The sequence below is a fragment of the Grammomys surdaster genome, unplaced genomic scaffold (assembly GCF_004785775.1).
Source record: "Grammomys surdaster isolate TR1022 unplaced genomic scaffold, NIH_TR_1.0 355, whole genome shotgun sequence".
Taxonomy (NCBI): Eukaryota; Metazoa; Chordata; class Mammalia; order Rodentia; family Muridae; genus Grammomys; species Grammomys surdaster.
The window spans coordinates 57,142-82,949 of record NW_021604774.1 but is presented as its reverse complement, the minus strand read 5'-3'; the positions used below and the strand labels follow the sequence as shown (position 1 = coordinate 82,949).

Here is a 25,808-nt window from a genome sequence, read left to right as displayed (position 1 = left end):
TCTGGAACCAAGAGGGACGACCTGACAGAACACAAAGATTTGGATAGAGGTGAGAGGTGTAGAAATACAGAAAACCGTACCACTCATTGAGTCTTCTCCATGCCACTCTTCACACTTGCTGCAGTGATTTTATTTGTGTTTACGTATCTGAAAATTTAACATTTCAGCTGCCTTTACCCTGCCTACAAGTTTAACTTCTGTATGCTTTGGTTGTTTTCTTACTTGTATTAGCATTTTTATTGCTGAATCAATATACCTGAGCAAAACAAAGAAGTATTTATTTTGGGTTTAGTCCATCATAGCAGGGCAGGCAGGGCAAAGCAGCTCTCTTATGGCAATCAGAAAAGAGATGGGGGAAAAGAAGGGATAGAGAAGGTTCTGGTGAAAGCTCTCTAATGGACTAGTTAGCTTGAGCTGCTATAACAAGATACTATAGACTGGAAGGCTTGGGGGGCGGAGGTGGGGAGAGACGGCTCAGCAGTTTAGAGCACTTGCTATTGCAGACGTTCGATTCCCAGCATCCAAATGGTGACTCACAACCATAACTCCAGTCATAGGGAATCTGATGGTCTCTTCTGGCATCTGATCAGCAGGCTTATGTGTGGTGCACATTCATACACACAGGCAACACACACACACACACACACACACACACACACGTATATAAAATATTTTAAATTAAAAAAATTTTTCTCCCATAAATGCTGACAGTAGCCTCCACTCCCTCTACTCCTCTCAGTCCTGAACACCCCCCCCCCCAACACACACACACACACTTCCCCAGAGCCACTATTCCTCCATGTCCCTTTAGAAAAGAATAGGCCTCCCAGGGACATCAGTCAAACAGAATAACAAGAAGCAGTAAGACTGGGCCCACACAGACTCTGTGAGTCCCTAGGATTCCTGCTTAGTTGATATTTTTGGGCCATGTCCTCCACTCCTCTGGCTCCTACAATCCGTCCTCCCCCTTTTCTGTGGGGTTCCCTGAGCTCTGCCTAATGTTTGGCTATGAGTCCCTAATTCTTTAAAGGGAATTTTTAAAGGGGAGGGTGGGATAAGACAGAGCACCCCACGCCCCCATGACATGACTCCTCCAGTAAGGCCTCACCTGAAATTCTCAGAGCCTCCTACCAGCTGGGAATGATGAGCCTGTGGTGGACACTTCCTACTCAAATCCCAGTGTTTGTGGTCAAAATTGGAACCCCTATAAACTTTTCTTAATATAAACAAACACTATAAGCTTTTCTTAACAAGAAACAGATGTTCTCCTAAACAGCTTTTGCTCAGATTTTATTTCTTATATAGCTTACAGAAGCTGGAAAAGGGGACAAAAAATACACTGAACATGTTGGACAGGTCAAAGAAAAACAGCCAGTACCTAAACCTAGGAGTTCTTCCATGAACTGATCAGCTTGAGCTGCTATAACACAGTATCACAGACGGGTTGACTTAAGAGAAATTAGGTTCTCATAGTTCCTCCATAAGCGGAAGTCCAAGGTGAGTGTATCAAACCGGTCAGGTTCTGGTGAGGGTTTTTCTTGGTTTGCACATGGCCTGCTTGTGTTCTCACATGGGATAGAAGAAGACAAAGCCCTCTTGTGTGTCTGATCAATAAATGTATCAAAAAGGCCCATCCACACCATGATTTCATTAATCCCATTTCAAAATATCATCACATTGAAGGGTTAGTGCTTCAACATATGAGGGTTTTGGGGTGGTACAAATATCCAGACCATAAAAACCCAAACACATATCTCAAGAGTAACTTTTTTGTATAGCAACTAGCAGTATTGCATGAAAACATGGTTTACTTATATAAATATAGACGATTTATTTTCAAGTAAAAAAAGTAAAAAATAGCTTCTCCCTGCTCTGAAGTTCCTTGTTCTTGAGAATCTCCTGCCCAAGCCCCCAGCCTGTCTTACTAATTTTCTCAGTGTATCTTCACATCCATGGAGGCAGTGTGATATTGATTACTTTTCCACACCCACTGTAACTACTATTTCTAGCAACCTAAAGACTCACTCTTTTCGTTCTCGCCCTAACACAGGTCTGTCAGGAGAAAGAGGCACCCTGCTTTGCTTGGTTTGCCTGTTCGACTTAACATTCTATTTTCCTGGGACCTCAACTCAGGCTCAAAGCTCCATCCAGAAACACGGACTTAGTAGTTCCAGTTCCATTTCACTGTATGTATCCAGTGATATGTCCCGAACACTACACTAGAAATGAAATGCCAACTGAAAACCGCCTTCATTCACAAACCCTGATTCAAAATTCTGAGCATACCTCAGCTGATTTCAGATCTTCACTTCAAAATCCACCGACTACTTTTGTTCTTTGGCTTTCACAGGGAGAGAATATCATACCATGGCTCCACGTACACAAAACATGTTATGGGCAGATAGTTCCCTCCCTCCAATTAATGATTGCCGATTTATGATTTTTCAGCATTATGATGGTACAGAAGCAATAGCCATTCAACTAGGAATTGGGTCAAATTGTGATCTTCCCCTAAGCTGATGATAAGCAGGGTGACAACCCTCACGGTGCTGGGCAGCAGGATCCGGCCATAGCTTCTGGGAAGCCATGCAGTCAGGAGATTGAACAATTGGGATTCCATACTACACTGTGCTGCTAAATGATCACATTTGGCAGGTCAGGTATATTAAATATATTTTTGTCTCTAACGTTTCAACTTACGATGAGTTTATTGGGACATCTATCTATAATCATAAGTCAAGACCACTTACACACATTCTCCATGTCTCTGAACACTTCTTTGATATCCCTTTTAGCTTTTGCAGATATAGCAACAGCTTTAGGCTGGTCCCTCCAAATGTGTACTCTGATGTCGAATCAGCGATGAGCTCCGACTATATGCCTTACCACATTTGCTACATTCATAAGGTTTCTCTGAAGAATGACTTCTCTGATGTCGGATGAGGTCCGAACCACTACTGAACGCCTTCCCACATTCATTACACTCATAGGGTTTCTCCCCAGTGTGACTTCTTTCATGTAGAATGAGGGATATGCGCTGAGCGAAGGACTTCTTACATATTTGGCACGCGTAAGGCTTCTCTCCAGTGTGAATCCTTTCATGCTGCGCCAGATGAGCACTCTGGCTGAAGGCCTTCCCACACAGATCGCACTCGTAAGGCCTGTCCTCACTGTGAATTCTCTTATGCCGGGTAAGAGATATCCGGTGACTGAATGCTTTCCCACATTCTTCACACTGATAGGGCTTCTCTCCAGTGTGGATTCTTAAATGTTCACTAAGAAACGACTGGCGGCCGAAGACTTTACTACACTTATTGCACTTGAAAGGCTTCTCTTCTGAGTGGATGTTGAGATGCACTTTAAGGTTCTTCATGCCACCAAACATCTTGCCACATTCCTTGCACTCGAGAAGTTTCTTTTTCCTTTTGTGAATTTTCTGGTGCTGAAGAAAGGATGAAAGGCGACTGCACACCTTCTCGCACTTGCTGCACTTAAACTGCTTCTCCCTGCTGTGAGTCCTTACGTGCAGAATAAGGGTTGACAGCCGTCCAAAGTCTTTGTGACATGTATCACATTTGTAGGGGTTCCCTGACGTGTGAATTCTCTGATGAAGCATTAAGGCTGAGATCCTACTAAAGGACTTCCCACATCTCCCACACGTAAAAGGGTTTTCTGACTGGCAAGCTTTCTGCCTGAGAGTCTGAATTAAGGCTTTCTCACTTTCATGAGTTTTCTTCCCAATACAAATTCTTTTATGTACAAGGCCTGGCTTCTTTTTGAAGCCTCTCCCATATTTATTGTATTTTTGTATTTTCTTTCTGTTGTGAATCCTCTTATGAAGTAAGAGGGATGACATCCGGCTGAAGACTTTCCCACATTTTCTGCACTGGTGAATGCTGTCAATAGTGTGATTATTATGGTGTAGACTGAGGGAAGGGCATGAATCTGAGGCCTTCTCATGGTGAGAAATTTCCTTTCCATTATGAATTCTTCTATGTATCATAAGAGTTAACTTTTTATTAAAAATGTCCCCACACTCATCACATTCATAGCTTTTATTTTGATTGTGAACTCTCTGATGAAGAATGAGGGATAAGATCTGCCTGAAAACTTGTCTACAAGAACTGCATTCATAAGACCTCTCTCCAGTGTGAAAGTCTTGGTGACGTTTAAAAGATAAGCTTCGAAAAAAGGTTTTCCCACAATGATTGCACTTTAAAGATTTCTTGCCTGACTGTCTTTTCTTGGGTTTTCTTGGGACTGAATTCTTGTTATGTTTTGCCTTGTCTATGGAAACCTTTTGTTGTGAAGAAGCTGTTTTTTTACAGATGCTTGGCCCAGATTTGTTACATTGATTTGGTGGTAACTTCTTGGTCTCATACTTAGACCCTGATTCTGAAAGATACCAAGAAGTTAGGATTAGTTTCCCTGTGGTGAAGAAACGAAGCTCATATAATAAAAAAGGAGTCATTACAGTTAGTGATTATAACAACTCAATGTTAACAAGAACAATGTGTCTCACTTACCACAGTCTCCATGACTATACTAAGGTGTTGTGATGATTGCCTTTAATCATTGGTGTGATAAAATCCAGAATCACCTAGAAGGGAGGGCCTCTGAGGACAGGTTAATTACCTTAATTCACTATGGGCAGCACCAATCCCTGGGCTTGGGGTTCCAGAGTGAATAAAAAGAAGAAGGTAATTATATTACTACCGTGGGTGGTATCATTCCCTAGGCTTGAGTGAATTAAAAGCAGAAAGCTAGCTGAGCAATGCATTCATGAATTCATTTCTCTGCTGTTAACTGTGGATAAAGTGGCTGGCTGCTTCACGTTCCTGCTGTTTTAACTTTCCCTCAGTGATGGAGTGTAACCTGGAATTATGAGCCAATACATCTTTTCTCCCTTAAGTTGCTTTTTTCCTGGGTGTTTAATCATAGCAACAGGAATTCAGAAATGTTTGAAGTTTGAAAGTAAATAAATCAAGTTTTAATGTATGTGATGTAGTTTATACCATATGCCACATTTAGCTCCAGACTGTTCATCAGTTAAATGAAATTTACTCTATGAAATGTTTACAAAAGGGACTATTTACACAGAAATATTATGTGGTTATTGGGACTAATGGTGGAAGTAGAAATTAACTGTAAATGGGTAAGAAAATTACCCATTACCTGTATGATAAAATCATCTAAAACTGGATTATGGAGACATCAAACTTTGTAAATTAATGGGAAAAATGGATTATACTCTTTTTCTTTTTAAAGAATGAGTTCACTATGTTTCTTTCTTTCTTCCTCTTCTTTTGTTTTTGTTTGTTTGTTCTGTTTTCATTTTTGTTTTTGTTTTTCAATATAACATATGTTTTCTCAGCATAGCCTTGGCTGTCCTAGAATTTGTTCTGTAGACCAGACTGGCCTTAGACTCACAGAGATTCACTGGCCTCTGTCTCACAAGCGCTAGGATTAAAGATATGCACCACCACTGCCTGGCTGGACAATACTTTCAAAGTGAGTACCTCTACACAGTTATAAATACTAAAAGCATATTCTTGAATAGCAAATACTGAAAACCACAAATATACTAACAATTAGGATTGAGTGAACATTTAAAACTATAAAAACTTTAAACTTAAGAGAAACAGGAAACAGAGTGACACATTAAGCTAAAAAGAATGAAGCTATTATTTAGTGATCAAATTGGAGAAGGACATATTAGTCTGAAATGGCTCAAAATAATTACTTATGCTGATGACAGTGCTGTCGTGTCTGAATTCCAGACAATCAGGAAGGTCCTGAATTCAAAGTCAGCTTAGCACATATGCATATATGCAAATCAATGTAATAAGAACTTGTCTCAAAATTAAAGAAAAAAAAAGTACCTTTAAAAGGTTTTTTTCCAAACAATAAAGTACTTATATAGCATATTGATTATAGACCTTAATTTATTGAGGCACAATAAACACAGCATAGGCTTTAGAGCTGTGCTATTCAATACAGTAGCAACTAGTTACATGTACTGACTGGGTATCTAAAATGTGGCTGGTATGATATGGGCATGTCATATGTGTATAAAGTAGGTATACAGCAAATTGTGAATGAAGAAGGGCTATAGCCAGCCTGAGTGTGGCAAACATGGCTGTCATAGGAGCCCTTCTCCCACTCCCTCTCCCCCGCAAACCCTTAGATTACATTCCTAAAGCTAGCCACCAAAGACTATTTATTCCCTTATTTGTCCAATCCCTCCTCCTGAGACTGACTACCACAGTCCAGGCATCAAAGCATTGAAGTGCGGCAACCAAAAGCCACCTTTGGCTCACCTAATTAACACGCCCAATTAAAATTAGACACCTCATCCTAACACGGGGGTTGGGGTGGGGAGGGAGAGGGTTCCCCTTTACCTTTATAAACCACCATTTACCTGTGGACCACATCTGTCTCCTCTCCATCCAGAGGCAGTCCTTTGTCCCTCTGGGACAAATACCCTCTCTCCCAATTCCTTGTTCCCTTCCCCTTCTCCCTCAGCCTCTGTCTTCTGTCTGTTGTCTCTTATTCCTTGCCCTCTGTCCTTCTGGGGCAAAAAATCTCCTTTGTACTAAGAACTTGGTCTTGGTGTGCTAACACCAAACCTTCCAGTGAAGATATCCCATTAAAAAGGCAAGCAGAACATCTCACTGTAGAAATACTACATAATGTAGAAAGATTACATATTGTAGCATTTGGGTCATACCAGATTAATAAAAATACTACAGAGGGCCCTATGTGGGTGACGGTGACACCATAAGCACTCTGCAAGAGTCATAATTGCTGACTATCTTCCCATGCCTCATTATGTTCTTTAAATTAGAGACCATTGGGCTGACCAGATAGCTCAGTGGGTTAAAGCATTTGCCACCAAGCTTGACCTGTATTTGATCTCCTAGATCAAGGTACAGGACAGCCTTTAAGTTGTCCTTTCATCTCCAAATCTGCACTGTGGTGCATGCACATGTGTGTGTATAATGTAATTTTTTTTAAGTTTTATTTTATGTATGAGTATACTGTAGCTGTCTTCCGTTCACACCAGAAGAGGGCATTGGATCCCTTTACAGACGGTTGTGAGACACCATGTGGTTTTTGGAAATTGAACTCAGGACCTCTGGAAGAGCAGCTAGAGTGCTTAACAGCTGAGCCATCTTTCCATCCCAGCCATCTCTCCAGCCCTACCATGTAATTTTTTAAAAATTTAAATGAAATGGATACAATTGCTACCTGACAGGATTTTTCTAAGAACTATAAATAATAAATACAAATTTTCTGGCCCATATTATCTCCTCCATCTGGTAATTCTGATATTTCAAACACCTGAGAACTGAAGATTTTTTTTAGTTTATTATTAATGTTGGGTCATTAAGAACAAAAAGAATAAGACTATTCAAAGTGTCTTCGGTTATTATATTTTAGAAGATGTGATTATCTCAATTGCCAACTGGATACCTGAAAGAGAAGCCTCTGGGCTTATGAAGGATTATTTTGACTAGGATAAATGAAGGAAGACCCTCCCATTGTTGGGTGTTGTATAGCACTTTCCTCTAGTATTAAAAGCATCCATCTTGGAAAGAAACTCATTAAGACGCAAGATGTAGGAAAGCAGGTAGATAAAATAGTATGTTGTAAAGGGGGAGCTCATTAAGACGTAGGATGTAGCTGGGCAGTGGTGGTGCATGCCTTTAATCCCAGCACTTGGGAGGCAGAGGCAGGCGGATTTCTGAGTTCGAGCCCAGCCTGGTCTACAGAGTGAGTTCCAGGACAGCCAGAACTACACAGAAAAACCCTGTCTCGAAAAACCACACACACACAAAAAAAAAAGACATAGGATGTTAAAATGGATGTGAAACATTCCATCATGCAAGGAAACTCATTAAGATACAGGATGTTCTAAAGAGAGATAAAAATCATATTACCCTGTAGGGAAGCTTGTTAAGTTCAGAAAGTAAACATCAAAGGCTTTAGGAAGTCCCTGAAACTGAACAAATATATTAGGCTTCTCTTTTCCTGAATATATGCAAGCAGTAAAGGTTCCTGAAAGACATTCTCAAGCAAAAGAGGCTCAGAATACCTGAGTTGCCTGCAAGAGATACTCCCCAACCTGTTAGGGAGACAAGGCAAGTTGTACAGTATGTTCCAGTTTTACAGCCTTTATGAACTGTTTCTTGTGCTGTTGTGTAACAGTGTCCTCCAAGATTGAAACATTACATTCTGTTTGGAAGCTCTTAGGCAGGATGATAAATACCTCAAGATACTGTCAGGAAGTCCCTGAAACTGGTCAGATTCACCAGGCCCCCTCCTTGCCAGAGTAAATAATAAAAGCTGAGAGTTCCTCTCAAACAAAGGAAGCTGAGCTGCAAAGAACACTTTAAAACCAAACCAGCTGCCTGGAAGAAACAGAAACCAGCTGTGCTGCCTGGAGGAGGCTTAGATCAGTCACTTGGAAAGGACTCTCCAACCTGTTGAGCTGCCTGCAGGTTATGTGGTATGTTCCAGGTTTCCTGGTTTCTGTGGGCTGTCACTCATGCTGGGGTGGGCCTGGGTGATGCAGCTTTCAGTCATTTCTGCTTCTGTAAGTAATCCCTCACTCACAGTCCTGTTAAGTAACTCCAATAAAACTCATTGTTTTATCAAGTTGGACTCTGGTGTCCTTAAGTTGGTCTGTCATTGATTCCCTGTCTGGGGTGAGCAGATGTTTGTTCACCTCGAAGGGACTCTAACTAGCTTAGAAACATGGCTCTGATAGGCCTTGACCTTCTCCCACACTCCCTCTGCCTTGTTAAAAACCCTTAGACTACATTCCTGGAGCTAGCCTCCAAGGTCTATTTCCTTATGTGGCCACTTGTTCCTCCCTAGTCTGACTACCAAGGTCCAGCTATCCAAGTATTAAAGTCCAGCAATCAAAATCCCCTTTTGTCTCACCTAATTTTTTTAAATTAATTTTTTTATTGGATAATTATTTACATTTCAGATGTTATCCCCTTTCCCCATTTCCCTCCCACCCAGAAACCGCCTATCCCATACCCCTCCTACAGCTTCTATGAGGATGTGCCCCCACCCACCCACCCTTGAATTTCCCCATACTGGGGCATCTAGCCTTCGTGGGACCAAGGACTTTCTCTCCCACCTATGCCTGACAAAGCCATCCTCCCCTTACATATAAAGCTAGAGCCATGGGTCCCTCCCTATAATTAACCTGTCTAATTAAACACCTCATCCTAACATAGGGTTTCCCACTTTACCTTTATAAACCACTATTTTCCTATGGGCCACATCTGCCTCCTCTCTATCCCCTTCCCCTCTTTCCTTGTTCCTTTCCCCTTCTCCCTTATCCTCTGTCTCCTGTCTTTGTCCCTTATTTCCTGTCCTCTGTCCCTCTGAGCAAATAGATCTTTGTGCTGAGAACTTGGTCTTGGGGGTCCTGTGCCAATACCAATCTCTTACACACCTCTCCCCAGAATAGTGTTGGATAACAGGGGGTGATGCCAGTACATGGGGGGAGGTCCTGGGCTATGTAAAAAGAATGATGGATGAACACTAACATCCATAACTTCTTGACAGTCATAGCTGCTCTTTTATGGCTGTGTGAATGAGAATGACCCCATAGGTTCATATATTTTAATGCTTAAACAACAGTTAGTGAAATGGGAACAGGAGGTGTGGCCTTGTTGGGGTGGGTGTGGCCTTGTTGGAGGAGGTATGCTACTGGGGGCCAGCTTTGAGATTCCCAAAGTCCACACCAGGTCTAGTCTCTCTCTGTCTCTCTCTCTGTCTCTCTCATTTCCTCTGTGTTTGTGTGTGTGTGTGTGTGTGTGTGTGTGTGTGTGTGTGTCTGTCTGTCTGTCTGTCTGTCTGTCGCTCTCTGTCTCTGTCTCTCTCGATCCCCACCTCCCCTGCTGTCTACAGATCAGGATGGTAAAACTCTCAGCTACTACTCCAGGGCCATGCCTGTTTGCTTTCTGCCATGATGATCATGCACTAACCCTCTAAAACTGTAAACAAGCCTCCAATTAAACGCTTTCTTTTATAAAGCTGCTTTGCTTATGGTGTCTCTTCACAGCAACGGAACAGTGACTATGTCACCGCTCTTCCTTAAGTTGCTTTCATCAGAGTATTTTACCACAATTGACAGAAAGGTAATTAAGAGAGAAGACTAGCCATACCTGTTTTATCAAAATACCCACGTGTGATTTTGAAGGACTGATCCAGCTCTTGCTGGATGCACTACGCACTGCACAGTCTAGGACCTCTTCACCTTTCTCAAGTCTGAACAGTTCTGGATTGTGAAGCAGATGCTGCTCCATGAGCAGTAGGTAAAAAAGTCCTGCAACTGGTAATAACCACCGAAATTATTATGAGGAGAAAGGAAACATTCTGGTAAAGGGAGGAATTAAAGTAACATGTAATCTCACTGTGAAGCCACAAGAGCAGATAAACAGGAAGTCCCCGAGGCTCACAGAACACAGTGGGGAAGGGAGAAGAAAGAACATTAGGAGTCCAGGACAGAGCGGACCCTGAGCACTACACTCACGAACTCAAGGCAGCTATGGTCTCCTGCCTAAGTTCAAGCCAGCAAGATCAGTCAACAGTCTAACAGGCAGCACTAAGAAGAACTCAGTGGTTTACAAAAAACAAAAAAGTGGAAGGGAACATACAAGGAAGGGTGGGGGCACTGGGAAGGGTAAGCTGCAGGAAATGTTGAAGGGACAGGCCACCTCAAGAGCAAGTTCTCAGCACAAAGGAGACTTATTTTCCAGAGTGACAAAAAGCAGGAAATAAGAGACAAAGACAGGAGACAGACAGAGGACTAGGGAGAAGGGGAAGGGAACAAGTATTTGTCCCAGAGGGACAAAGGATTGCATCTGGATAGAGAGGAAACAGATGTGGCCCATAGGCAAACGGCAGTTTATAAAGGTAAAAGGGAAAACCTGTGTTAGGATGAGGTCTTTAAATTTACTTGGCTACATTAATTAGGTGAGCCAAAGAGGGCTTTTGAAAGCTGAACTTTGGCAGTCAGACTCAGGAGGAGGAAGTGGCCACATAAGGAAATGGATCTTGTCAGCTAATTGTCTTTTAGCTAGGCAGAGGGAATTGGGGAGAAGGGCAAGGTCTGTCGGAGTCATGTTTGCTATGCTCGGGCTGGCTAGAATCCCTTCAGATATACTATATACATGTACAAAACACACACACACACACACACACGATGTTTTTAAAAGAAACTGGGAAATGGAGAGATGGCTAGTTGTCAGGAGTGTGTCCACTGCTACAAAGGATCTAAGCACATGCGCTGGGTAGTTTACAACCAATCACCTAACTCTAGCTCTTGGTGAATCTGATGTCTCTCCCATCTGCTGGCACCTGCACTCATACAAACATATATACATAATTCTAAATAAATAAATAAATAAATAAATAAATAAATAGAATTTTGGAATCTATTGTAGAATATTTCCTGGTTCCAGTCCCATTGGTTTCCTTTATCTATTTTTTCAAGTTTTTGTTTTCTATGTGAGTGTTCCTATAAGGGTAGGTACATGGGGGAACTAGTTAATGGTGTTGGATTTCCTGGAACTGGAGTTACAGGTACCCACCTACCATCAGTGCTAAGACTCAAACCCAACTCGCTGGAAGAACAGTAAGCTCTCTCAACCACTAAGCCATCTCTACAGACACTTCCTAAGCTCTTTCTCTGTGCCTTTATGGACTGAGGACTTCTTCTTTTCTTATGTTGAATATTAACACATCCCCTGTTTCCACTTAGGGAGTTTAATCCAGACCAGATGCTAACGTTAAGCCCAGTGATATCATACAAGCCTGAAGACCCAAGTTACATCCCTGGAACCCATATAAAGGTGGAAAGAGAGAATCATTTCCTCGAAATTGTCCTCTGACCTCCATACATACACTGTGGCATGCATGTCCCCACACACATAGAACATACAACACACACCTATTAAAGACATTTTAAAGCAAACTAAGATAAAATGGGACATATTTAAAATTCTAGAAGGTAGATGAATGTCTACACACAGCAAGATAATGACAAGATTGAATCAATGTGCTCAACCATATGAAAAAGGTCTTTGAGATGGCCGAGCCAGTAAAGGTACCTGCTTCTCAGTCTGATGACCTTAGCTTGATTCCTGAGACCCACATGGTGGAAGGAGAGAACCAAATCCCATACACTGTCATCTGATGTTCACAAAATATTCACATGCCTATCTACCACTGACCCTTAGGTATGCACACACAAAAAGGTATGAGAAAGAACAAAAATAAACCCCCCTGGGCTGGAGATATGGATCAGTGGTTAAAACACTTGCTGTATAACCTTAAGAGCCAGAATCTGGATTCCCAGAACCCAAGTAAATGTTAGGTTGTCCTGGCTGCCTGTCTAATTCCAGCCTCATGTTTGTAGACAGGATACCCAGGACAGGCTGGCTAGCAAGACAAGCTATAACGCTATGGAGTTCTAGGTTTGATTGACAGACTCTGCCTCAGTGAGAAAGATGGAAGACTGATGGAGGATGATTCCTGATACCAACCTCAGGTCACCAAATGCACCTACACACTTGTGCCCACATGTAAACATGCACACATACACATGTTCAATGCATGCACATATGCATGTGATACATACACAGACACATGCAGAGAGAGAGAGAGAGAGAGAGAGAGAGAGAGAGAGAGAGAGAGAGAGAGAATATGGAAAAAAGAAAAAGAAAAAAAAAGATGTTTAAAAATACCAACTTTCCTATAACCAAACAGAAAACAAGAAATAAAATACACTTCAGGATAGAATGGGGAAAAAATGTTTTTTGTTTTTAGTTTTGTTCTAGTTTTGTTGTTGTTGTTTGTTTGTTTGGTTAGTTTGGTTTTCTTGAGACAGAGTTTCACCATGTAACTCTGGTTGGCCTGAACTCACCAGGCTGTTCTTAAACTCACAGAGATCCACCCGCTTCTGTCTCCTGAGTGCTGGGAGTAAAGGCACATACCACACTATCGGGGCAACATCTTCTCTTTTTTAAAACAAAATAAATAATAGTAGTAGCTGCCCCCCATTCCCCAGGGCCTGTGACATTTGAGCCATGGGTTTTTGAGCAAGAGTGTAATGTAAGGCATGGATTTCCCCTTGTGGAGCAGGACTCAAATCCAGTCAGAATGGTTGCTTATTCATAAACCTTCAGGGCAACATTACACTAGTGGGCATACCTTGCCTGGCAGGTTGGTACTGTTTTGGATTCTTTGTATTACATAAATATCTGCGATTTGAACATGAAAATGTTCCCAGAAGAGCTCATATATTGAAGACTTGGTCCTTGGCTTGTGGGTTTAATCACTAATAGGGGACAAGACTAATGCGAGTTTATCTGCTCTCATTGGTAGATTAATCTCTTGATGGATTCTGAACAGGCTGGCAGTATTAAGAGGCGGTGGAAAGCAAGAAGTTGGGCCTAGATGGAGAAAGCAGGTCCCTGGAGATATGCCTTGAAAAGATAGTACCTTGTCTCCATCCCTCTCCTGTCTCTCCACCTCCTGGCTACAATGCAGGTAAGCCATCTTTGTTCCACATTTCCACCATCTTGGGCCTAAACACAATGGATCCAGTCAACCCCAAAATGAACCCTCTGAAACCAGAAACCAAAATAAACCTCTCTCTTTTTTACACTGTATTTGTCAGTGACTGGAAAGTGACAAACACATACTCTTAGAAGTTCGAAGTCACTCAAAGCTACACATCAGTGGCCTTTCTCCACAGCTTATACCTAGCTCCTGGTATAGCGATCTGCAGAAAAATTCAATGAGTGCTATTTTAAAGACTCAAATTAAACAATGTTTAACTGGGACAACCAAAGAGGAATTTATCCGCATAGGGAACGAGTAACTGAAAGGAAGCCAAAAATAACAGTTAGAGAAGAGATGACACTTCTTAAAGAATGACAAAGTCATGTAAGTATGAGTGTCATCATCATGAGTTTTGTCATCAGAGAGATCAGCTGATACCTCCTCTGACAGGAAATAAGAAAACAGAGTCATGTTTGCTAGAGGAAAGGAGGGTGATGATCCATGTTTCTGGATACAAAGGCAGACTAAGTTTCAACTCTGGGTCTGCCAAGTCATTGGGCCTCTCTGGACGGCAGTGCCCCATTCACCCAGCACAACCTAATTCTCCCACTATAGCATTGCCTGGAGGAACCTGTATCTCAAAGCACTCCTGACACTGCTGAGAAGAAGCAATATAAACTTATCTAAGTACCACCATTTCGTTTCCGACTTCATTTAATAGGAAAAAAATAAATTCAAGCTCCCAGGCCCTAGGGGACCTGGGGACTTCCCAGCTAAATAGCTTTTATTATGAGGAAAACAGTTGTCTGAGTCGAGACATCTCAAGGAAAACATTTCCTTATTGCCAGCAGGGCCTAACCAGTTTATGTTCCCAGACCCACAAGCCTGTTCCTAACCTGATCAGTGAAGACTCCCTTACTCAACCCCTGTAGAAATCATTTTTAAATTCCAAGTTTTCCTTTCCCAGCCCTGGCTTCTGGAATGACAACTCTGAGACTAGTTAGTTATTATTAAACAACTAGGCTATAAACTTTGGTTCATTCCCTAGGTTTTAACTTATCTTACCATTTAATCTATTCTATGTGTACCACTTAGTTAGTTACGTCTCCTTCGGTCCTGGCCAGCTTCTTCCTTCTCATCTCCTCAGCGTCTCCCTCAGTGTCTCTCCAAGTATCTCCCTCAGTGTCCCTCCAAGTTCCTCTACCTGCTGGTTTACCTCCACCTCCTTGGTCTGTCTCCTGTCTCCTATCTCACGGCTCTCCCCACTTCTCTCTTTATACTCTTACTATTTCCCAGAATCCTCTCTCTTCCTGCCAGTGTCCGGCCTCCTATTTCCTGCCTCAGCTCATGGGCCATTGGTGTTTTTACTGACAGGGGTGTTTATAGGAGACTCTCTCTACAAACCCCTTATGCTTTCCAAAATATGATTGGACAATGCTACAACCCGCCCAGCTCCCCCTCGCTTCATGGTTTTGTCCTTTAAATATGCTGTGCATTTTCTCCTCAGAGTTGTAGCTCAGCTCCGGAGTCTGTTCCGTGGTCCTGATGGCTCAGTAGTGGCTCAGTAGTGGCTCAGTAGTGGCTCAGTAGTGGCTTGATTTCTTACAATAAATGTTAGTCATCCACATTGACTAGTGTTTGAGTTTATGTTGTATTTAAGGAGACCCCTCCACAACACCATCAAGTAGAGACTAAAGGAACTGTTTGCTATTCTCACCCTAAGGACTCATACGGAGACCTGACCTCTTTGTACAGGCCTGAGGCTTTGCCGTGTGTAGCGGGGTGGGGGTGGGGGAGCTCTCAAGCAACATTTCAAAGAGGAAGTCCCCTTCCTGATTGTTGAATACAAATGTAAGACAGGTGCAGTTGTTTCAGGAAAAGCTCTGGCACTCAATCGCCCACTGTGAACTCCTGTTTAATAGGAGGAAGGGCGGAGAGAGCAGGATCAGGCCTTGAGGCATGAAGAAGACTGTTGGAAATGGTTCAATGTATGCAAGAGCCAAAAGTGATTTGGGATATTAAGGGGAAGGAGGGGTTTAAAAAAAAAGGGCAGAGGAGTTTCTTTTAAAGTGAGAGTAAGAGAGATAAGGGAGAAGATTGAAAGAGGGAGGAGGAGGGAGAGGGAGCACTCCCATGGTGACTGCCTCTGAGCCATAAACTGGTTGGCTGCTGGGAGGAAGACTATAGGAACCTCTTCCAGGAAATCCCCAGAACAGCCATTAAAGAACTCCATCAACCACAAAAAAATGTCTGACTTTTATAAACATTTCAAGGAGTACTAGGATACATGGTGACGGCCCTTGGGACTCAATCAGGTTTTGGAGTTGAAGCCCTTTGGCTCGGATTAGTGTCCTTATAGTGTTGCCTTACCCCTCCTCCCCTGTGACAACACAGTAAAAAGGCAACAACTAAGAGCCTGGCTCATCATTAGATACTATATCTGCTAGAGGCTTCTTCCTCTTAGAATTTCCAACTCTTGGGGCTGGGGATTTAGCTCATGGTAGAGCACTTGCCTAGCAAGCGCAAGGCCCTGAGTTTGGTCCTTAGCTCTGAAAAAAAAAAAAAAAAAGAATTTCTAACTCTCAGGATTGTGTGTGATAAGTTTCTGTTGTTGAATTTCTACCTCTCAGGATTGTGTATGATAAGTTTCTGTTGTTTAGCAATAGCCCAGTCAGTGTATGTATTGCTTTGGCACCTTTTGCAGCTTCAATGACAAGACTTAGACCTTGGTTCTCAGTCACTCACCAGGAGCCCGGCGCCTTCTTGATGGCTCCACCATCCATGGTGCTTTCCCTTTCTCCAACAAGGCGATGATATTTGGCCTCCTGCAGGCAAGACCTACACATGGGACAAATATCGGAATCGATCATTAAGTGGGTACCGCTAAAAGCAGAGCCAAGTCCTGTGCTAATGAAATGTGGGTTCACCATCACAGTAAGAACACACTGGGATGTGGGGATACAATGTGAGGGGCAAGTGCAGAATGGTGGGATGGTGGGAATAAGGGTAGGCATGGTGATCTTCTTTTCTATTTTTTGAGGGGACATGAGGTTTTGAGGCAGGGTTTCACTGTGTAGCACTGACTGTCCTGGAACTCATTTTGTAGACTAGGCTGGCCTCAAATTCACAGTGATCTGCCTGCCTCTGCTTTCCGAATCCTGGGATCAAAGCCATGTGCCACCACTTCCCTGAGGACATAGTTATTTCTAAGAAATGTAGATTCATGATTCCAGGCACTCAGCTCCTAAAAACTTTGACCCTCCAAAGTGGTGTCTTTCATATATGCTAATGAGATAGCAGACACACATGAGCTCTTCAGGATCAGCTGAAGAAATCAATAGTGATTATAACTTTGGCCTCCATCCTGTCCCCTGACTTCACAAGAGGGCTGGGGAATCAAATCAATTCCTGACTGATCAACTAAACCAATATAATGAAACCTTTATAAGCCCAAAGGAAGGGTTCAGAGAGCATCCAGGTTGCTGGACACACGGGGAGTAGCGTTCCTAGAGAGGGCGTGGAGACTGCACTCTTTCCTCCCCAGTCTCTCCTGGCTCATCCCTTCATCTGCATCCTCTGCAGCATCTTTTATGCTGAACTAGCAAACTTAAAGCGCACACCTGAGTTCTATCAAACCTGGGAGAGGGCGGCTTGTGGGAACCTCCAACCAGCAGTTAGCTGGGAACTCCAGAGGCCTGGGTTTGTGAATGGTATCTGTGGTGGTGTGAATATGCTTGGCACCTAGGGAGTGGCCCTATTAGGAGGTGTGACCTTGTTGGAGGACCTTGTGGGAGGAAGTGTGTCACTGTAAGGGTGAGCTTTAAAACCCTCCTCCAAGCTGCCTGAGGACACTCTTCTCCTAGTAGCCTTTAAATCAGAAGAACTCTCAGCTCCTCCTGCACCCTGCCTGCTCAGATGCTGCAGTGTTCCTGCCTTGATGATAATGGACTGAACCTCTGAGCTTGTAAGCCAACCCCAACTAAATGTTGTTCTTTATAAGAGTTGCCTTGGTCATAGTGTCTGTTCACAGCAGTAAAACCAAAACTAAGTCAGAATTTGAGGTAGGGATAGTCTTGTGACACTGAGCCCTTAATCTGTGGATCTGATAGTCAGGTAGATAGTCAGAATTACAATGTCAGCCTGCTATTCAAGTAAGCACTGTTTGGTACTGGGGTAACCTCCTGCTCTGATATTGACTATTCTGGGCTTGAATGGTTAAGTGTGAGAGTTGGTTTTAATTTTTCACATAGAGAAGATGAAAGCTAAGTTATATACAGTAGAATTATTTAATCTAACTCTATAAAATAGATTACTTTTCTGAACATAGGGTCAGGTGCTTCTGGCACAAGGTCTTACGCTATCATCTTTCAGCTCTAAATCACCCTCATCCTATAATCCACTGGTATGTTGGACCTCCATCCAAGGTTCTGAGGCTGAAAAAAGTATATGTATTAAAAAGCAAGTAGTATATACATTACTATACGTTAAAATAGCTATAATTGTTTTATATACACACAAACACACACACACAAACACACACACACACACACACACACACACAAAGGAAGAAAACAGCAACTGGATCCATTGAGGACTTACAAAGTGAAAGAATTTGACATTGCATGGCCTCAAGCTCTGCAATCTAAATGTGCCTTTTGCCAGTTTTGTCAGTTGGGGTTCTATTTCAATTTCCAGTTTTCTTTGACTCCCCTACTCGCAGAACTCATCTCATATAAGCAAACCAGACAGCACACCCCCCTTCTCTTTCAAAAATCCGAATTCTAGCTTTGCTTGGCTCTCCCTTTCAGCCTTATAAAGCCATCAGCTCCTCCCTTTCTCCCCCACAGCCTCCGAGGTGGTAGCTGCATCCCTGTTACACCTCTGTGTTGAATCAACGTTCAAGTTCACCTTTTAACACCTGCCAACTCCTTACAGAGGACCTGGGTTTGATCCCTAGCACCTACATGGTGACTTACAACTACCTGTGACCATGGTTCCAGAGGATCTGATGCTGTCTTCTGGCCTCCATAAGGTACCCGGCGTGCATACAGTGCACACACATACATGCAGGAAAAACACTCTCACACATAAAATAAAATATATAAATCATAAAAAAATGTGCAGTTTCCATACGACCCACTAATTTCATTTATAAGCATATAACCAAGAGAAATAAAAACATATGCCCCAAGACCTATTCATGAAGGCTTGCAGCAGTAATTCACTAAAAGTAGAGCAACATAGACACCCATTGGTTAATGAAAGATGAATGAAACAAACTCTAGCCATACAATGCCATGATTTAATAATACACTGGAATAAAGTACTGAGATAGATATGTGCAGCAATAGTTGTAAACCTCAAAACATTATGCTAAACGAGAAGTGGCCATATAGCTATGACTCAGTTTGTATACAAGGCTCAGATTAGCAAATCCAAAGAGACAGAATGACGGCTAGGGATTGCCCACTCTCCCAGGATATACAGACGCGGGAAATGCATTGCTCTTGACAACCAGGTTTCATTGGAGAGTAATGAAAAAGGTTCCAAAATTGATCATGGTAATTGATGTCTAACTCTGTGATTACAGAAAAAAAAAAAAAAAAGAAAGAAAGAAGGAAGGAAAGAAAGAAAGAAAGAAAGAAAGAAAGAAAGAAAGAAAGAAAGAACTGTGTAATTTAGAAACAGACACCACGCATAGACACTAAAAGAGTCTAACTGACACACACCCTGCACAGGCTGGTTCTGCATTACTGACCAGGGCTGTGGTGGGAAGTATAGGCCACAACACCTTACCAACTGAGACCAGATTGTGGTAGTTCTCCAGCATGACTTCTTCGTACAAATCCTTCTGACTGGGACTCAGCCATGCCCATTCCTCCTGTGAGAAGTGGATAGCTAAGTCCCCAAATGTCACTGGCGCCTGAAATGAAGGAAAAAGGACAAGTCTGTTCAACCACAAGCTTCACAAATGCTCTCTGCACGGCTGGAGAAAAACAGTGACTACAGGAGACACACCAGGACAGGGGTTCTCAGACCCAAGGAGCGGAGGCACTAGGTAATTTTAATAGCATGTAACCTAATAATGTAATAAGATGCCGGGCAGTGGTGGCGCACGCCTTTAATCCCAGCACTTTGGAGGCAGAGGCAGGCGGATTTCTGACTTGGAGGCCAGCCTGGTCTACAGATTGAGTTCCAGGACAGCCAGGACTACACAGAGAAACCCTGTCTCAAAAACAAAACAAAACAAAAAAACAAACACAAAAACAAAACCCCCAAAAACAACAAACAAACAAACAATGTAATAAGGTAATAAAACTGTTATTAAAGATTACGCTGCTTTAAAAAAAATACAGCAATTTGGACTTACTGGTTTTTATAGTTGAGGCATTTTCTTTTGTCTAAGTACCTAACTATACTGGTTCACTCCGTAATCACCCTTAGTCGTGGTAAGCCATTGCCAAGAGGATCGTAGTAATAGTACAAGTGAGGAAACTAAGACTCAGAGAGGTGAGGTAAAGTATCGCAGTTTACCTAATTACTAAATATGGCGCTGGCACTCAATCGTACAGTCTGGCGCCTTCCAAATTAAAATCCGTCCTTTAATCCGGTTAGCAATGGTTCATCACAACATAGGAAGATGAAGTGTACCGGGTTGGAGATAGTACACATTCATTTGGGTGTGTGCATGTGTAAGGGTATACACGTGCCAAGCAGATGGAGGGCCGAGGTCGACCAGCTGTTCTCCACCTTGTTTGTTGAGACAGGGTCTCCCGCTGAATCTGGAGCTCCAGGGAGCTACCCCTCTCTATCTCCCAGCAGTGGGATTATAGATGGATGTTACTGAACCTGGCCTGTATTTCTTCTTTTTTTCTGACTTTTTGTTTTACATTTATTTACTTATTTATGTGTGTACGTGGCGAGAGGTATGTGCCACGGTGCAAGGTGTATGTCAGAGGACAATTTGGAGGAGAAGTCAGTTCCCTCCTACCACAATGGAAGTCTTGGGAATCAGCCTCAGGTGACCAGGCTTGATGGATGGTGCTGTTATCTGCTGAGCCATCTCACGGGCCGGCACCTGGCTTTTTAAATAGGGATCCTAACTTGATCCTCCTGCTCGAATGGCAAACACTTAGCTGCCATCTTCCCCAGCTCCAGGAAAACTTAACTTATATAGAGTACCTGGGCCTCGCTCTGGGTTGGCTATTGGTATTGCTTCCATGAAAATGGGTGCAGGTTGGGGGGGCGGGGGGAAGGGCACACATACAAAATGCGAAAACAAACCATGCAGGACCATAATGACCGAGGGTTACAGTCACAGCTTACCTTGGATTTTGATTTCCCTCGGGCTGCAGGCATCCTTTCCTCACGCCTTTGATGGTCCACATTCAGAGACTGAGGCAGAGTGCTAGCAGAAAAGAGAGATCACGAAGCTCAACGGCCTTTGGAGTGGTTCTGACGTCCCACGTCCCCCAATCACCTCTTCCAGGCCAAGGCACCTGAAATAAGCCCCACCCCCCACTCCCTTTAGAGGCAGGAAGGGGCAAGAGGAGAATCACGCACCGTTGTGTGTTCCTAAGATGACAGTAGGCTCCTGGCCAGAACACTGGTGAACAAAGTACCGATGCCTGGACGTCCATCTGACGGCGGTTGACGACAGGTGCCAGTCACTGTAATGAGAACCAAAGCAGAAAAGTTCCTGTTTCCATGTACCATTTGTTTGGGTGGGGAAGACAAGTCCACAGGGCACGGAGTGATTTACGGTTAAGAGCAGGGATTTTGTTCGCTACTCCCAGAGCTGTCATACCCAGAGAAGCCGCGTAATAAAAACCACGTGCTGAGCGGGTAGCTCACTTGGTAGAGTGAGATGGCCTAGCATGCACTGAGCCCAGGGTTTCCACATCCAACATAACATAAACTGGGCGTGGTGGCACATGCATACCCTAAGAGGTAAAGCAAGGACCAGTATAGGGGACCAGAGAGTGACGCAGGGGGTGGGAAAGGCCTCTCATAGGAGGCAGCAGCAAGCTGAAGTCTGAATGGGAGCCTCAGGGTACAGGGAAGACAATTTTCCCAGGTGCAGCCAAGACCCTGTGCTAAGCACAGGCTTGATGTGTAGAGATAGAAGAGGGCTGTGTGCAGCCAGGAGTGGGAGGGGCTGGGGGGGATGGAACATGCCCTTAATCCCAGCTAGGGCTATACTGAGAGACCTCCCTCCCACCTAGACGTCCTATTCCACTGCCCCCACCCCCCCCCCCCCCCCCCCCCCTTTGGCAAAAAAAAAAAAAGTCTATGTGCTGAGACAGTGAGGTAAGGAAGGTTGGTGGAGCCAGATCAGGAAGGCGACGGTGAGCAGTTTCTGTGACATTACTAGGGGAAAGGTGAGAGGAACTGAGCAGGAGAGAGATAATTCAGGCTTTCTACTTAACAAATTTTGGAGGTGGCTACAGGTCATAAAAACAGCTTTGGTGACCCTGGAGAAAGCAAGCTGTGTAGTCATTAGGAAGCTATACCAAAAATGTGGGCAAAATGTGGCCAGTAGGGACAAAGGAAACCTCTTTACCCATGTGTCCACAAGAGTCTCCATCCTGAATTTAAGAAGCAGCGCCTGGCCACACCTGTTTGTTTGTTTGTTTGTTTGTTTTTTGTTTGTTTGTTTGTTTTTAGAATCTCACTGTGTAGCTCTGTCCCGGAAATCTATTTGTAAACCAGGCTAGACTTGAATTCACAGAGATCCACCTTCCACTGTCTCCCAGGTGCTATTGTGTGCTAGCATTAAAGGTGGCTGGCCAGGCGCCCTTTGTGTCCACTCCCCACAACCTCTCTACTGAAGTCCTCAAGCTACCTTGATAAGGAAGACATCCAACAGGTTCCACAGGTCAGGGGAGGATGCACCTTTCCCTCAGGACCATATTTGGGCAGACACCAAGAAGCCAGATGCTTGCCTAGAGGTAAAAGGAGTGTGTGTGTGTGTGTGTGTGTGTGTGTGTGTGTATGGTGGGGGGTGCATCACTCCTCAAACCAGAATCTCTGCTAGAGGTGAAAGATGGCCAAATTCCAAATGCAGACACACAAACTCCTTTGGAATTCATCACTACAATCCTACCTGTACACAGGCCAACAACACAATACTAAACCTCCACTCTCGGCACTACAACAAAGGCCAGACCCTACACTGCACACAGGATGTCCCAGGCATTATACAAGGCATTTCACCTGTATAATTTCATATTCCATTTAGCCTTTCCATCAACACTCTGATGAGTGCCATTTATCCCTTTGTACAGAAGGAAAAGACTCATCCTTAACAGGTTCAGTTTCCCAGAGTAAGGCCATCACATCTCCTCCTCTAGAGGAGCCCGTTGCCACGGTAACAAATGAGATGAAGCACAGTCAATCACACACTGGCACACACTCACAAAGCCATTGTCATCTGGTGGCTCACACTATCTCTAGACTTTGATAAACAACTTCATCAGCCTCTCTCTCTCTCTCTCTCTCTCTCTCTCTCTCTCTCTCACACACACACACACACACACAGAGACACTTTCACACCTGCACAGCTAGGGTCAATAGAGATGCTCAGAACTGTGTGCCCACACCCTCGGCCTCCTCCAGCCTGCAGTGGCTTCCTTTTCCCACTACGACACTAATCAGTTCCTGTACAGTCACCTATTCCTGGGCCCCACGAGCCGAGTGGCCCCAGACTACGATAAATAGCTCCATCAGTCTGTCACACTCACACACAAGTACAACCGAGATGCTCAGAACTCTGTTTCTATATCCACTAGCGGCCCCGTCCCGTAGTGTCTTCCTTTACACGCGTCACACTGGTCACATCACGCAGTTGGTGGTATTCGCACCTGTTTCTTGGGGCTCACAGGCCTAGTTAGTCTCTGTCTCTTTCTCTCTCTCCCTCCATTTCTCTTCTCTCTCGCACACACATGGGAGTCGCCTGAAGGATTCTCATACTGTGTCCACGCCACAACAATACACGCCAAGCGTACACAAAGCTTCAGGATTCACCAGACCCCTCACCTGTCTCCCTGCTGCGTCCTCACAGCTGCCACAGAACTGCCAGAGACAGAGTCCCCGCGCCTGCGCACTAGCCTCCCGGATCCACAGGGATCCCTGCTGGGCCTCTCCCCCCCCCCAACCCTCCCACCCCCGCCTCTCGATCGAGACGTCGGCCAGTGCGGCCCCGCCCCTAGGGCTTCCCCGGGAGCGCAGAGCCACGCCCCCTGACGCGCAACCCGACTAGGCTCTGGCAGAACCCCGGAGACAGCGTGAAGCCACGCCCTTATCTAATTTGCATAGCGAGCAGAGAGGCCGGCTGCTCTGCGGTCCCTGTGTGCACTCCTACGCTAAGCGCTTTTCTAAGGGGTTCCGCCAAGCTCCGTGTCTCTGCAGCAAGCCTCCATCCGGGGGTGCGTCTAGCGTTCCACATCTCGGGCTCACTGGGCTTCCACGCGCCTCACGCCGTGCGCGACAGTGAGCTAGTGCTACCAGCCTCCGGCTTTGGCAAGGGACTGAGAATGTCCACGCCCGGAATCTGAAGGAAGGGCGTTTCCCCCACCACGTTGTCTGCTGTCTGGAGACCTTGTGACCCTGAGGGAGTAGGACAGATTTTCCTCTGTGGCTCTTCCGAAAGCCACAGGGGAAATGATGGACAGGTGAGAAGGAAGAAGAGCATCCCATCTTGGAGTCTGATGGAAGACTCTCCACAGCACAATTCAACACTGCTTATTAAGGCCTTACTTCCTCCCAAGCTATAAACCTAAAATTTTCTAGGAATTTCAGTAGAAATCCCACTTAAAGGGGAAAGGCCTGTCTTAAACCTCTTGAGCAACCCTAATGATTTCTGGTTCTACGTTATCAAATTATAACTCCAAGCTACTTCCGGGGCCACCTACTTCTCACCAAGGAGAAAGGGGGTGGGGATAATATTTAAGGAAACTCTAGGCTCAATGAAGGACAGGAATGGCTCGGGTTGCACAGCAATCACCAGATAAGGGTAGACTCGACACCAGACTGTGTTACGGCATCCCTTAGCAAGAACACAATCACTGGTGTGTGCACAAGTGAAATCCTGTCAGCTGCACAATTCAGTATATCTAACCTCTATATAAACATAAGTGCCTAGAGAAATTCAGTCAAGACAATGATGAACGTCAGCCGTGACACCTGAATGGTCTTTGTGTGAGGAACACTGTTCTTAAAGACCCTATAGCTCTCCCAACAGCACTACTGAGCAAATACTGCAATTTTATTTCACCGATGGGAAAACCGAGGTTCCAAGCACGGCTCCAAGTGCAGCTCAGATTCTCACAAGTCTTTTGAAATCTCCATCTCTCCAGGAGAAACTATGACGTTACCAACAAAAGAGGCAGGACTTTCGTTATCTTGGAGAGCAGAAAGGGAGAGACTAAAGGCTGCATTCACTTCCCAGTGAATGAAAAACATAAAATAAAAAGGAAGCCACATGACTGTCTCTAGTTATGGTAGAGGAGAAGGTTTATTGTAGATAAGTGGAAGACAAAGTCAGGGACGTCTGAGAGAGTCCAAAGTGAGCATGACCATAAGCCATATGAGGAGAGGGAGGAGGGGAGAGAGGAGGGCTAGACCAAGAGGCCGGGAGGCTAAAGAGAGTAGGTGAAAGGACCAGGTAACCAGGTATTGTATTGTATAGGGAAGGACAGCTGGGGGAAGGGCAGCCTAACCACTGGGCTGGAGAAGTTTAGGGTAGAGGGCAGAGTATGTCTGCCAGGAGTGCCCTGTAATAGGTACAGACTGAGAAATGCTGGGGGACCCGGGGGGTTTTCTATAATATTTTTTTTTTTTTTTCCGACAGGATTTCTCTGTATAGCCCTAGCGTACTGGAACTCACTCTGTAGACCAGGCTGGCCTCAAACTCAGAACTCTGCCTGCCTCGGCCTCCCAAGTGCTGGGATTAAAGGAATGTGCCACCACTGCCCAGCTACCCTTTTAATATCTTAAGTAGACACTTTTGTCCCAGGTTTGAGACTTAACACCCAGGAGATCTCTTGGGACCTCGGGAACGTGCCTAACACGCCTTGCGGGCTCAGACTACCCTCTCCTGTCATACTTGCAACTGGCCAGTTGACCCAGAGGAAATGAGGAGAGGGCACGCCTCAGTATGCTTATGCCACCCTGAAATGTGTCCTTTTCCCTACTGGGAACGGGAGGATACAAAG

General features: G+C 44.3%; 1 protein-coding gene across 1 annotated transcript in view; it reads right to left on the bottom strand.

The window, feature by feature from the left end:
* Positions 1 to 23,692, bottom strand: part of LOC114631269 (zinc finger protein 208-like) — a 103,773-nt gene extending 80,081 nt beyond the window's left edge. Inside the window, exons 1-6 of the mRNA XM_028779572.1 lie at positions 23,632 to 23,692; positions 21,157 to 21,263; positions 20,920 to 21,001; positions 19,390 to 19,516; positions 16,339 to 16,431; positions 2,845 to 4,395 (exon numbers count right to left, since the gene is read on the bottom strand). Coding sequence (XP_028635405.1) covers positions 2,845 to 4,395; positions 16,339 to 16,431; positions 19,390 to 19,516; positions 20,920 to 21,001; positions 21,157 to 21,233 — 1,930 coding nt within the window. The 5' untranslated portion in view covers positions 21,234 to 21,263; positions 23,632 to 23,692. The remainder of the gene's footprint in view (positions 1 to 2,844; positions 4,396 to 16,338; positions 16,432 to 19,389; positions 19,517 to 20,919; positions 21,002 to 21,156; positions 21,264 to 23,631) is intronic.
* Between the last annotated feature and the right edge of the window lie 2,116 nt (positions 23,693 to 25,808).